Here is a 15,250-nt window from a genome sequence, read left to right as displayed (position 1 = left end):
ATTAAATCAAGCTTTATTTCCATTTATTACTACTTTAATTAAGTAGAATATGAAATTGTTAAACAAACATTACATTTATTAAAATCTTAAATAAATATTTGTCGACAGTTGCCTACGTTATTAGTCTTGCACAACACACTTTTCTTTTGAATTTTTGCATTGATTTTTAAACATTGTTACTGGCCTAAGAGGTCAGTGGATGAAGTTCAGTGGACATAAGAGATGTATGATGCTTAAATTTAGTTGTAAGAAATATTAGGATTTATTAGAGAATTTATTAGACATCATCAGTATTGCTCTTTAACTTCTCAGTAGAACATGTGGTCAGATACAGGGGTTGGACAATGAAATTGAAACACCCGTCATTTTAGTGTGGGAGGTTTCATGACTAAATTGGACCAGCCTGGTAGCCAGTCTTCATTGATTGCACATTGCACCAGTAAGAGCAGAGTGTGAAGGTTCAATTAGCAGGGTAAGAGCACAGTTTTGCTCAAAATATTGAAATGCACACAACATTATGGGTGACATACCAGAGTTGAAAAGAGGACAAATTGTTGGTGCACGTCTTGCTGGCACATCTGTGACCAAGACAGCAAGTCTTTGTGATGTATCAAGAACCACGGTATCCAGGGTAATGTCAGCATACCACCAAGAAGGACGAACCACATCCAACAGGATTAACTTGTGGACGCAAGAGGAAGCTGTCTGAAAGGGATGTTCAGGTGCTAACCACGATTGTATCCAAAAAACATAAAACCACGGCTTCCCAAATCACGGCAGAATTAAATGTGCACCATATCATGACATTCCCTTGGCCCAATATTTGTGCTAGATGGGCACATCACTGCCAAGGACTACCGAACCATTCTTGAGGACCATGTGCATCCAATGGTTCAAACATTGTATCCTGATGGCGGTGCCGTGTATCAGGATGACAATGCACCAATACACACAGCAAGACTGGTGAAAGATTGGTTTGATGAACATGAAAGTGAAGATGAACATCTCCCATGGCCTGCACAGTCACCAGATCTAAATATTATTGAGCCACTTTGGGGTGTTTTGGAGGAGCGAGTCAGGCAACGTTTTCCTCCACCAGTATCACATAGTGACCTGGCCACTATCCTGCAAGAAGAATGGCTTAAAATCCCTCTGACCACTGTGCAGGACTTGTATATCTCATTCCCAAGATGAATTGATGCTGTATTGGCCGCAAAAGGAGGCCCTACACCATACTAATAAATTATTGTGGTCTGAAACCAGGTGTTTCAGTTTCATTGTCCAACCCCTGTACATGGCAGATATGTAAGGAAATATCCATCTCTTTCTCTAAATTATCATTTGTGTTACTTTATAAGTAAGGGGATTAGTTTTTGGGAAACCAAGTTCAGTTTAACTATTAATTATATGTGATGTCAAATAACTGAAATAGATCATACAAATTAAAAGTTAAATGGTTTATCACTAGGCTGTTTTAACTTCATGAATATACATTTTTCCCATTTCGTGCAACTTATTTTCTAGTAGAAATAGCTGATATTGCTGTGGTGTGTAAAGATCAAGAATGAATTAATTGATTAAACCTACTAAATATTTAGGCAGTAATAAGAAAAACAAATAAATGTTAAGAATATAACAGATAACAAATAAAAAGCTGATGGCTTCTTTATTAGAATACTATAAAATATAAAAGCAGAAATGTTGCTCAGGTGAGAGAAACCAGTCTAAGCTACAGTATACTGATTTACAGCTTTACACTGTGTTATCTTAGGGCCTTTGCAGTTTTTTCCTCATGCACTTGGTGGAGATGTTTGTGACAGTATAGCTTGTACCATCTACAGGGGTTGGACAATGAAACTGAAACACCTGGTTTTAGACCACAATAATTTATTAGTATGGTGCAGGGCCTCCTTTTGCAGCCAATACAGCATCAGTTCATCTTGGGAATGACATATACAAGTCCTGCACAGTGGTCAGAGGGATTTTAAGCCATTCTTCTTGCAGGATAGTGGCCAGGTCACTACGTGATACTGGTGGAGGAAAACGTTTCCTGACTCGCTCCTCCAAAACACCCCAAAGTGGCTCAATAATATTTAGATCTGGTGACTGTGCAGGCCATGGGAGATGTTCAACTTCACTTTCATGTTCATCAAACCAATCTTTCACCAGTCTTGCTGTGTGTATTGGTGCATTGTCATCCTGATACACGGCACCGCCTTCAGGATACAATGTTTGAACCATTGGATGCACATGGTCCTCAAGAATGGTTCGGTAGTCCTTAGCAGTGAAGCGCCCATCTAGCACAAGTATTGGGCCAAGGGAATGTCATGATATGGTGCACATTTAATTCTGCCGTGATTTGGGCAGCCGTGGTTTTATGTTTTTTGGATACAATCCAGGTTAGCACCTGAACATCCCTTTCAGACAGCTTCCTCTTGCGTCCACAGTTAATCCTGTTGGATGTGGTTCATCCTTCTTGGTGGTATGCTGACATTACCCTGGATACCGTGGTTCTTGATACATCACAAAGACTTGCTGTCTTGGTCACAGATGCGCCAGCAAGACGTGCACCAACAATTTGTCCTCTTTTGAACTCTGGTATGTCACCCATAATGTTGTGTGCATTTCAATATTTTGAGCAAAACTGTGCTCTTACCCTGCTAATTGAACCTTCACACTCTGCTCTTACTGGTGCAATGTGCAATCAATGAAGACTGGCTACCAGGCTGGTCCAATTTAGCCATGAAACCTCCCACACTAAAATGACAGGTGTTTCAGTTTTATTGTTCAACGCCTGTATCTTTGTGGATTAATCATTGGGTATAACTTAAAATGGGACATTATACAACCAGTCTGGTTGCAGAAACTGCCTGCAGAACAATGACGAAGAAAAAGCCATTCGCACTTTGAGGAAATAATCTCATTGTTAATCTGTACAGTCCTGGAGACCTCTGACGTCAAAAGGACCAGTTTAAACAAGTAACAAGCAGACAGCCAAATCTTTTATACACTTCAACCGTGACTTAGATAATGACAGTTTGACAGATCGCCTTACTTGTGACACATCTTTTCATCTTTTTAAAACCTTTTTATTCAATACCCTTAACTAAATGCTTGAGCATCAAAAAAAAAAAAAAAAGAATTATGAAGATGTGAGAGGGTCCTTTTACATATGGCTCATTAACTTGTTGCATACAGGACTACCCCATAGTGCATAGTCTGTTCATTTATTTCCGTAACTCATTTCAGTAATGAAACAGATTTATTTACAGATTTATTACACACAGATTAAATTGATGTTTTCAAGTCTTTATTTCTATTAATTATGATAATTTTCTGTTTACAGCTAATGAAAACACGATGATTAGAATGTTACATTAGGCCAATAAAAAGATTTAATGCAGAAATGTGGGTTTAATGAAAAACATGTTTAATACCTGTTTAAAGGTTGTTATTTTCAAAAGTTACTTTTAATCTGACAAACAAGCCTCCTAACACTTATTCTTATTTCTATATATTTTTTTTCATTTATGTTTCTTAAGCATTAAAGACACAAATAACTCTTGTTTATCCAATTTTTTTAGGCTGCAGCCGTGTTAAACGTGAGGTTACTCACTCAGCATCTGCTCCCTTCTTGTCAATAATAGACTGGCATAACCTGCTTTCTAAGCAGAGAAAAAAAAAACAGGTTTTGGCTCGTGTCCTGTTACTACTATCACCTAAAAAAACTGTTTTTAGGGGAGGGGTACCTTGTCATAAATGTTCTTACCAATACAGACATTTCTATGTGTACCATTTATATCATGTCATCCGAGTGACCTGTCATGTCTGTAACCCCAAAAATGAACTACAACTGTAATACAAAAATATTAGCATTTTGAAACAGGTCGTTTCTCTTAGCTCTTGAACATTAAACATTAAATTGTTATTTTAATGGCAGGTCTCAATGAAGGTTAAGCATGAGATATATTTAAAGTTTAAACATGGGTAAACCACTAAAACTGTTTATTAAGGTTACAGATAAAAGCCAACATAACGTTTGAAATCCAAAACTGAAATGAGAGATTATATTTCAAGGCATTTTTTCCGTCTTATTGTATTAGCAGCATGTTTTTTTTTCCCACCAAACAAGTTCTTCCGAGAGCAATCATGGTGAAATGTGAACCTTCTCAACGAAGAGAAATGCCAAGCGAGTGACCTGTCATGTCTGAGAAATCAACAACTATTAATTGTGCACTCTGCAAATCTGTTCTTTATCGAAAAAGGCATTAAGAAATCCCCTCTGTGGTTTTCCACAAGCCATGTTGTGAACAAGGCAACACATGTGGAGGAAGGTGCTCTGGTTTGATGAGAGCAAATTAAACCACGAATGAACTAAGTAAAAAACACTAAATCTCCCCCTGAATGCGTAAATGGTGCATACTGTGAAACATAGCAGTGAGAGTATCATGCTGTGGGGAGGCTTTTCTTCAGCAGGGACAAGGAAGCTGGTCAGAGTTGATGGGAAGATGGAATGAGCTACATAAAGGGAAAGACTGGAAGATAACCTACAGTATCTAACCTAAAAGCTGCAAAAGACTTGAGACAGGGCCAGAGGTTCACTTGATGCAGAGGTTCTTTAAATAGTAAATAGAGTGCACCTGTATGTAATTTAATCCCAGTGTAAATACAGCTGTTCTGTGAAGTCCTCAGAGATTTGTTGGAGAACAGGTAAACATTTGCCCTGGGCCTTAGCAGACCTGTAGGGTTATTTTCCCCTTAAATTGTAAACATCTTTGCCATCTTGACAACATGTAATATTAATGTGGATGTTCTTACAGAAAACTCCTAAGAAATCTAAATTAAATGTAAAAATAAATCAATCTGTTTTCTCCCCTCAGGATACCAGAGTGTGCATGTCTGAAGGAGATCCTGTCCATGGGCAGCAGATTGTTATTACCATGCAGCCTCACAGAGAAAATATGACCTACACCGCTACCACCCAGAATACTGAAGACTTGCATAGCTGGAATAAGGCCCTCTGGCAACATGTCAGTAACATGAGTAAGGCTAAGATTAAGGAACTTATCTGTCAAAAACATCTTGCTTATCTTACATTTACCTGCTCTGAAAACTGCATAGGCTATAATTTTCAGGTCGAGAGTAAGTTTTTGGTTTCTTATTAATACTCTAAAAGGTACTTTTTTCGTTTAGAGGAACTAAACAGGGAAATGTGGAGTGTACAGACAAGCTTAACGTTATTCTTAGGTACTAAAAAAATGCCTTTGGCATTGATATTTATTACTCTTTTCTAGATTTTCAACACAGTCTGCAAGGTACAAAAATATACTGACACCAAAGGTATCGAAATTAGAATGATAATAGTATTTCTTAAATGCACAGAACCAAAATAAGAAACAAAATCTCTAAAATAATTGTATATCTACTGTACGTATAAATACATTACATACAGTATCTTGCTTAAGTATTCATACCCCTTGAAGTTTTTCTCACCACATAGCCACAAACGTCAATGAACTATACGCCTTTTATTTGGATATAAGGATATAATGTAAAAGACTAAAACATAGATGTTCAGAAATATGAAGTAGAAGAGAAACCATGCATAGTTTTAAAAGATTTTTACGAAGCAAAAATATGAGTGGTATGAATATATATTTTACTCCTATAGACTCAATGCTTTTTAGAACCACTTTTTTCTGCAATTACAGCTGCAAGTCTTTTAGGGTATGTCTCCCCCATTTTTCCACATCTACATTATTTGTGAACATCAGTTTTCAAATCGTGCCTCAAATTCTTAATTGGATCTCTTTCTGGGCTTTTATTGGGCAATTCAACACATGAATATGCTTTGAATATTCTATTCATTTGCCCGTTTGAAGTCTTTTGCAGCTTCTAACCAATTTTCTTCCTGGATCGCCCTGTATTTAGCTCCAACTATCATTCCATCAACTTTCTCCAGCGTACCTAATGCATATGAAACAAATGAAAGCAAGTGGACCTTAATCCTTCTCGTCAGACTTAAATTTCTGCATGTTGCAGAAATACTACAGTTAAAAACAATCAGTGTCTTCTACCAGCACCACCGGCTTTTTAGTGTATTTTTGTCAACCATAAAGGGCTTTTACTATCAAAAGTGGCTGTATATATTTTCTGGTATATCTGACTGGCCAACTGTAACAGGCTAATGTATGGGAAGAAACTTGTGCCACCAGAAACTGAATTTGAATTCCTCAGACTGAATTTGTATTTGTGTAATTTGAAATTAAATGCATTGGTTTGAAAATTAATTTCACTAAACTGAAACTGAATTTCATGGTTTGAAACGGAATTCATTTGCTTTTAAAATGTATTTCGTTGTTTTAAAAATTCAGTTTGACTACTCTCACTTTCAGGTCTGTAATCCAATTTCAGTTCCAAAATTCACTTTTTGGGTCACACATCCGGGTCCTTGAGGATAGCCACAGATTAATCAAACACAGAATCATCGATTTACGTTTCACATCAGGTTAAACTTCCTTTACGGCATGTTGAGCTGGACCAGTGCAGCATACATGAGCTTGGCGGATGTCAATCACCAAGTCAAATGAGCATCTATAAGAAGCGTCATGTAAGCAAATGATGGTCAAACAGTAACACTTATGCTGCCTGTAGCTATTAGCTAAACATGCCAGATTAGCATAGTGTGCCGCCGGTGTTGTCTTCTGTTGCCTAGCAACCGTGTTAGCATGAAGCACAGAGCTGTGAAGCCAAACAAATGGAGCCTGATCGTTAATAACGCTGTCTCTTCTGTACTGTTTTTTATTTACCCTTTTACATATTGCTGATGGCTTATAATGCTGTTTGGTTTTAAAATGATATTATTTTATGATCTTGTTCATTATTAAGCCATTTAAAATGTTGAAAATATTTTTTGTGTTCATAGATATAAAAATCTAACACTAGATAAAATACATTGATGACAAATACCATTTGTTTAATTTATTTGTAAAGCTTTCAACAACATAAACACACATTAACTTTAGGAACAACGTTTAAATCTGTTTATTTGTAGAGCATAGTAATAATAATTATTATTATTATAGTAAATAAACCAAAAACATTAATATTAGATTTCATCTGACTGAATTATATCTGTTTAACTTCCACCCATTGGGGAAACCCAGAGGGATTTTGAAAACAATGTGCCGGGAGGCAGCTGTTCTCTCGGGGTTTAGCGCACCTCAACCGTCCGGTCAGCTAGCAGCTGTCGAGGCGAGCCGGCTGCTGTATGGAGGTAAATTTGTCTCAATATTATTCAAAAGTTATTTGCAAAACAAACTTTTATTTGCGCATGTCAAAAATCTTTGGTTACGACTCTCGCTCTTTTGGTTTTGACGCTCTCTGTTTTTGGTTGAACTCAAAGTTTTGAGTGCTGGGAACATGAACATCCTGGACGGGGCCTAAAGACGAACGCTGTAAGACGTTTCCCTATTGGTTAGCGCTGACTAAAGCGGCCGCTCGAACTGCAGGGCTTGTACAGAAGAAAACTGTGGTTAAGTGAGCCGACAGTCAGAAATACACGGTCACGCCAGCCGACACCAGCTCTCTCTTAAAGATTAGCGTCGGGCATACAAGGTTCATTACGGTAATGGAGCAGAAAGGACCCCGATCCTGGCAACGGTTGAGAAAATAAGAGGGAAAACAGAAAAGTAACCTACAGAACACTTATATTAATTACATTTTTACAACTTTCACATTCATGTTTTATGTAAAAGAATAAATATTTAATATTTTACTGTACAGTTTTGCAGAAATATCTTGTCAAAATACCTCAAAATGTTCAACCATTATATGCATTTGTCCCACTTTCAGGAATTTATTTCTCCAAAACCATGAGAGATGACAACACAATCTCTTCAGATTATATTAGAGCGTCATCTATATTATAACCAGAATTAGTATTTCATAATTTCACTGTAGGTTTCTGGAGAAATACACAACTACCCCAACAAAGTACCACAAACGCTTCTTTTTGGTGAGGTCGATGAGGTCCTGTGGGAAGTGGTCTGGACAACGTAAAGTGCAAGAGCATCCAGATCTACTCTGACCTCTCCTGGACTGGAAACGCCCCTCGCCTGTTGAAGAAGGTACAACAACAGCTCTTCTTCATCTCCTCAACTGCTGACACATATCTACAGGGCCACGGTGGAAAGCACTCTGTGTCTCAGCAGGACAGTGTGGTGAGGGAACAGCACAGGAGAGGAAGTATCACGGGTGGTGAGGACAACACACAGGATTATGGGATGCCGTCTGTCCAACATGGACTTTGTTTTATACTACACTTGGGGTAGTTGTGTATTTCTCCAAACCTTTACAGTAAAATTATGAAATATTAATTCTGGTTATAATATAGATAACCCTCTAATAAAATCTGAGTTGTAAAAATGTAATTAATATAAATGTTCTGTAGGTTCCTTATCTGTTTTCCTCTTATTTTCTCAACCGTTGCCAGGATCGGGGTCCTTTCTGCTCCATTACCGTAATGCACCTTGTATGCGCGACGCTAATCTTTAAGAGAGAGCTAGTGTCAGCTGGCGTGACCGCGTATTTCTGACTGTCGGCTCACTTAACCGCAGTTTTCTTCTGTACAAGCCCTGCAGTTCGAGCGGAAGTTCAGAGGTGCAGGGGATCAGAGTCTGCTGCTTTAGTCAGCGCTAACCAATAGGGAAACGTCGTATATCGTCTTATATCGTTCGTCAGGATGTTTGTTTCCAGCACTCAAAATTCGTTGAGTTCAACCAAAAACAGAGAGCGTCAAAACCAAAAGAGCGAGAGTCGTAACCAAAGATTTTTGACGTGCGCCAATAAAAGTTTATATTTTGCAAATAACTTTTTTCTCTTCATGAGAAAAAATGAGTCATTTTAATCAAAAAAAGTTTTTTTTCAAACAATTTTGTTTTCTCCCCCAAAAAAATATTCCATAAAAAAAAATAATCGTTACAACTCTGAAAGTTTTGATCACACCTTAATATTTTTTGATTGAGATTAGTTTTTTTTTGATTGAATATTCCAAACGTTTTGACCACAATTTATTTTTTTGATTTAGATTAGTTTTTTGTTTGATTGAATAATATTGAGACAAATTTACCTCCATAGCTGCTGGGGCAGCGGACAAACACATCTGCGCATTTTTGCAATTAAGCGATATCTTGATAAACTGATCAGATATTTTAGGTTTACACAACTACATTCTCGTCTAAAAATATTGTAAAAGTTCAGTTGTTTCACAGAATGCGCAATATAAACAATTTTATTCACAGCTTTTCGGTCCTCCGGCCTGTACTACTTCCATTTGAACAATCTACTTCGACCCGCAATGAATCATGGGATAGGGTGGGACACGGAGGATACACCGGACCCATCCTTCAAATCTGGGGATAAGAAGGACACATTTGTTGGAACCTTGGAGTTTGGACAGCATCCGTTGCCTCATCCAGGACGTTATTGGCCTACAAATGCGTCCTTCAAAGGATGCAGCCCTGAATCTGGACACAGCAATAGTGAATGACATCCTTGAATCAGTAAATCTGTGTTTGATTAATCTGTGGCTTCAAGGACCCGGATGTGTGACACAAAAAACTGAATTTTGGAATTGAAATTGAATTTCAGACCTGAAAGTGAAAGTAATCAAACTGAATTTTCAATACAAAGCAAAGCAATTTTCAAAGCAAACAAATTCAGTTTTAAACCATTATATTCAGGGCTGCATGGTGGCACAGTTGGTAGCACTGTTGCCTTGCAGCAAGAAGGTCTTGGGTTCAATTCCTGGCCTGGGGTCTTTCTGCATGGAGTTTGCATGTTCTCCTCGTGCATGCGTGGGTTCTCACCAGGTACTCTGGCTTCCTCCCACAGTCCAAAGACATGCTTGCTAGGTTAATTGGTAACTCTAAATTACCCTTAGGTGTATGAGTGTGTGCATGGTTGTTTGTGTGTTGCCCTGTGATGTACTGGCAACTTGTCCAGGGTGTACCCCGCCTCCTGCCCATAGACTGCTGGAGATAGGCACAAGCTCCCCCGTGACCCACTATGGAATAAGCGGTAGAAAATGACTGACTGACCATTATTTTCAGTTTAGTGAAATTCATTTTCAAACCAAATTATTTAATTTCAAATTACACAAATACAAATTCGGTCTGAGGAATTCAAATTCAGTTTCTGATGGCACAAGTTTCTTCCCATACTAATGCGTCATAATTTGGAAAAGCACCCTTGCTCTTCGAGAAGATTTGCTTGGTGATTAACTTTCTTTAGCCAACCTAAAATGAAGCTGCTTCCTGATCAGCCCGAATTAGCAGGGACCGCAGCAAACAAATGACGTAAACAAATTACAATTAATATGTCACTACAATGCATGATGGAGCTGCAACAATCGAACTGAAAACTTGACATATGTGTGGAAGCTCAGAGAGCCAAATGTGTTATGTAGAACAGCAGGTATAATGTAAACTTGAATAGCACAGCGAAACTCTGGCAGAGTAAAGAAGAAAGCCTTGCCTGCTTGAATAGATATTATAACATCATAACTGCTGAAAGTAATTACTAAATCCACTTCATTGTCTTTGTAATATAAATAATTGCTCATTTTGGTTTTTTCAGTCCAGTGGAAGCAATGCAGCGATGAGGTGATGAAGATTGAAATGCCGAGGCCCAGAAAATCCAATACGGTGAAGCAGGGATCTCTTTATCATGAAATAGGTAGTGTCACATGAGCCTTGCATGCTCTTATTCAAGCATTTCCGTGAAACATGTTAGTGATGAAAACATGTAGCCAGCTTATTGATTTCAGGGGTTTTCACATGGAAAGGTGTTGTCAAAGAGCTCAGATTTTTCCTCCTGCACAATTACCGGATTTACTTTCAAAATTACCTCTTAATACATTCTTTGTTCCAGTTGAGTTGATTTCCTATTGTCTTGTCCTTTTCAATGGTTCTTTTGGACTGATGCCAGTACAGAAGATGAGACTTGAAAACACACTGTGAAAGGCATCTATCAAAATGAGACATCCTCATTTTGAGCCAACATTTTAAATGAACGCTGCAGGGTTATGTGTGTATTGTTGCCGTTGCCTTTTTTTTTTTTTTACATTATTGTTGCGGAAACCAGCAGAAACAATAGTTACTGCTATTTTCTTCCCTTTAAAGCGTTGGGAAACAAGTGAAAATGTCAACATTTACAGTGCATTTCAAAAGTATTCAAACACCCAGAAATTGTTCACTCTTGTCATGTTAAAACCACAAACCTTAAAGTATTTTATTGTGATTTTATGTAGAAACATCTTGCACAGATTTTTAAGTAGAAGGAAAATTTTGCATTTTAAAGATTCTTAATGTGTGGCATGTATTTGTATTGACTCCCTTTTACTCTGATACACAAAATAAAAGCCAGTGCTACCATTTACCTTTAGACATCAATGAATTAGAAGAACAAGTCCAACAGTGTGTAAATAAATACGACAATTCTATGGAGACCTCAGAGATTTTATAGAGAGTTTATAGGTGAACAAACCCCATCATGGAAGTCAGTAAACACAGCAGACAGGTCAGGGAGAAAGCTATGGGGCAGTTTAAAGAAGCATTAGGTAATAAAATGCTTTAAATATCTTGGGGAGCGCTACTTTGCGTGCACAGTGCTTTTTCAGCTCTGCCCACAGATTTTCTAGGGGACTGAGATCAGGGCTTTGTGATGTCACTCCAATATATTGACTTTGTAAGCCACTTACAGCCCAATTTGTAATTAATTTAGTGATATGCTTAGTCATGCACCATTTTAAGGCCTGTTTGTGCTTAAGCTTAAAATTCCTGACTGACGTCTTCAGATGTTGCTTCAATATTTCCACATGGTGTTCTTTTCTCATGATTGTATCTAGTTTGTGAAGTGCACCAGTCGCTCCTTGTGCAAAACAGGAGGGACTGGTGGGACTAGCATTTTATTGCTAAATTTTGATTTCACAACTATAATATTTTATCTTACTTTTTCCATAATGTTTTTTTAAGAGTAGAACGTCTGAAACTTCCTTGAACTGCTTGTAAATGGACAGGTATCTGATCTTGAATACTTGTATTCGGGAAATGAGGCAAATAACAGGAATGAGATAGATGGTAAGTACATGATGTAATGTATCTGCCAGAAGTGCAGTAAGACATCGCTGATCACATGCCAAATTATGACAGTAATCTAGAGGCCACTAGATGCAAGAAGCCTTACTGCACAGGAAAAACACATATTTTGTGACAAATGCAACATCGAGCTGTGCTTTCAGCCACTCCAAAACGTCTTCAAGGCTGCTAATCAAAAATGAGAGATTACCCAGCAGTCTTGCAATCGGTTTTGTAACTGTATAATCAATTGTTACATGTTTATTTTACTATAATCAACAGCATGGCAATGCATTTAGAAGTCACATGATAAATGACTTAAGGGAAACTAGAAATTTACATTAACCACAATAATACAGGTTTATGTCTATATTGGACAAAGATACAAAAAAAAGCTGACATCCAGTTTCAAATGTTGAGGTCATGCCTAATTATTACATGAAATCTTTGTGAAAAGTATGGCCTTTTGGACTTAAGTTTTCATGACATTTTATGCTCATTTAGTTGTGGATTTAACAAAAAATGTCTTTTCCCCTTTATTTCTATGCTGAAGATGAGTAAAAATCAGTTAAATAATTGAATGTTTTGCTCAGTAGAAAACAATCATGTCCGAAGGATGGCCAAACACTTTTACAACAATTTTAGTTTCATCAGACCATAGGACATGTCTGTTGTCATTCCTGTTAAAAAAAGGTCATTAAAAGAACAAATAAATATGTTTGTCCTTGAGTAATTTGCAAACTGTAATTTGACTTTTTCTGTAGATTTTGGAGTACTGGCATCTTCCCTCTGAGTGGCCTTTCAGTATATGTGGCAAAGATTTCAGTGTTTCAGCAAAATCTTTTACTTTTGTTGCAGGGTTGATACATACATTTTATGGCAATATCTGGGGCATAGAACCTGTGTGTCTCTCCTTCCTGAATGGTATGGCAAGCTGGACATCCCCATGGTGTTTATAATAATTGCATATAATTGCTTGAACAGAAGAATGTGGCACTTCAAGATAAATGGAAATTTACATCAAGGATGAACCAGACTTTTGGAGGTCCACGATCCTCTTCCTAATATGTTGGATGATTTATTTTGGTTTTTCATGATGTCACACAAGGAAGCAATGCGATTGAGGCGTTACTTTAAAATACATTCAGAGGTTAGCCTCTATGCAAATTATATAATAGTAATCCTAATGTATGTGAATGTCTGAATTTCATTTTTCGGGGTATTTAGCAAACACATATAAACAGGGAACACGTAGTTTGGTTTAATGTCAGACATTGAGAAAAAAAAGTTATGTTTCAGTTTTATTCAAACCAATTCGGTTTATTTATACAGTGCCTTGCAAAAGTATTCAGCTCCCTTGAACTTTTCAACCTCTTGCCACATTTCAGGCTTCAAACATAAAAGATATAAAATTCTAATTTTTTGTGAAGAATCAACAAGTGGGACACAATCGTGAAGTGGAATGAAATTTATTGGATGTGTCAAACCTTTTTAACAAATAAAAAACCGAAAAGTGGGGCGTGCAATATTATTCGGCCCCCTTGCGTTAATACTTTGTAGCGCCACCTTTTGCTGCAATTACAGCTGCAAGTCGCTTGGGGTATGTCTATCGGTTTTGTACATCGAGAGACTTAAGTTCTTGCCCATTCTTCGTGAGCGTTCGTGAACAGCAGTCTTCAGCTCTTTCCACAGATTCTCGATTGGATTCAGGTCTGGACTTTGACTAGGCCATTCCAACACCTGAATACGTTTATTTGTGAACCATTCCATTGTAGATTTGGCTTTATGTTTTGGATCATTGTCTTGTTGGAAGATAAATCTCCATCCCAGTCTCAGGTCTCTTGCAGATTCCAACAGGTTTTCTTCCAGAATGGTCCTGTATTTGGCCCCATCCATCTTCCCATCAATTTTGACTATCTTCCTTGTCCCTGCTGACGAAAAGCAGACCCAAACCATGATGCTGCCACCACCATGTTTGACTGTGGGGATGGTGTGTTCAGGGTGATGAGCTGTGTTGCTTTTACACCAAACATATCATTTTGCATTGTGGCCAAACAGTTCAATTTTGGTTTCATCTGACCAGAGCACCTTCTTCCACATGTTTGGTGTGTCTCCCAGGTGGCTTGTAGCAAACTTTAAACGAGAGTTTTTATGGATATCTTTGAGAAATGGCTTTCTTCTTGCCACTTTTCCATAAAGGCCAGATTTGTGCAGTGTACGACTGATTGTTGTCCTATGGACAGACTCTCCCACCTCAGCTGTAGATCTCTGCAGTTCATCCAGAGTGATCATGGGCCTCTTGGCTGCATCTCTGATCAGTCTTCTCCTTGTTCGAGATGAAAGTTTAGAGGGACGGCCGGGTCTTGGTAGATTTGCAGTGGTCTGATACTCCTTCCATTTCAATATGATTGCTTGCACATTGCTCCTTGGGATGTTTAAGGCTTGGGAAATCTTTTTGTATCCAAATCCGGCTTTAAACTTCTCCACAACAGTATCTCAGACCTGCCTGGTGTGTTCCTTGGTCTTCATGATGCTCTCTGCACTTTGAACAGAACCCTGAGACTATCACAGAGCAGGTGCATTTATACGGAGACTTGATTACACACAGGTGGATTCTATTTATCATCATCAGTCATTTGGGACAACATTGGATCATTCAGAGATCCTCACTGAACTTCTGGAGTGAGTTTGCTGCACTGAAAGTAAAGGGGCTGAATAATATTGCACGCCCCCCTTTTCAGTTTTTATTTGTTAAAAAAGTTTGACACATCCAATAAATTTCATTCCACTTCACGATTGTGTCCCACTTGTTGTTGATTCTTCACAAAAAATGAGAATTTTATATCTTTATGTTTGAAGCCTGAAATGTGGCAAGAGGTTGAAAAGTTCAAGGGGCTGAATACTTTCGCAAGGCACTGTATATATTGGCTATTTACAACAACAACAACAAAAGTGTATAGAAATATCTGGCTTATGTTTCATTAGAATTGCCAATAGGTAAACAAGAGCACTGCCTGTCTTAGGCATTTGATGCCTTTTGTAAGACATTTGTTGCGCACAGAAAGCTTTATAACTAAACGGATGAAGCAATAAACTATTCTGACCTCTTCAAG

General features: G+C 37.9%; 1 protein-coding gene across 6 annotated transcripts in view; it reads left to right on the top strand.

Moving 5' to 3' along the window:
* Positions 1–15,250, top strand: part of LOC124872970 (rhotekin-like) — a 54,582-nt gene that overhangs the window by 6,120 nt on the left and 33,212 nt on the right. For 2 of the 6 annotated variants that reach the window (XR_007039407.1, XR_007039406.1), the window contains exons 10-11: positions 4,881–5,030; positions 10,639–10,737. Coding sequence is in view for 3 of the 6 variants with exons in the window: in XM_047373422.1 (XP_047229378.1) it covers positions 4,881–5,043; positions 10,639–10,751 (276 nt within the window). In the remaining 3 variants the exon portion in view is untranslated. Of the gene's footprint in view, positions 1–4,880; positions 5,044–10,638; positions 11,094–15,250 lie in introns of those variants that run through there. The other 4 variants (XR_007039405.1, XM_047373423.1, XM_047373422.1 and 1 more) reach the window with 3 other exon arrangements.

This window comes from Girardinichthys multiradiatus, chromosome 8 (genome assembly GCF_021462225.1).
Source record: "Girardinichthys multiradiatus isolate DD_20200921_A chromosome 8, DD_fGirMul_XY1, whole genome shotgun sequence".
NCBI classification, from domain to species: Eukaryota; Metazoa; Chordata; class Actinopteri; order Cyprinodontiformes; family Goodeidae; genus Girardinichthys; species Girardinichthys multiradiatus.
Note: the sequence above shows the minus strand (reverse complement) of the source record. Positions and strands in the feature narration are given on the sequence as shown.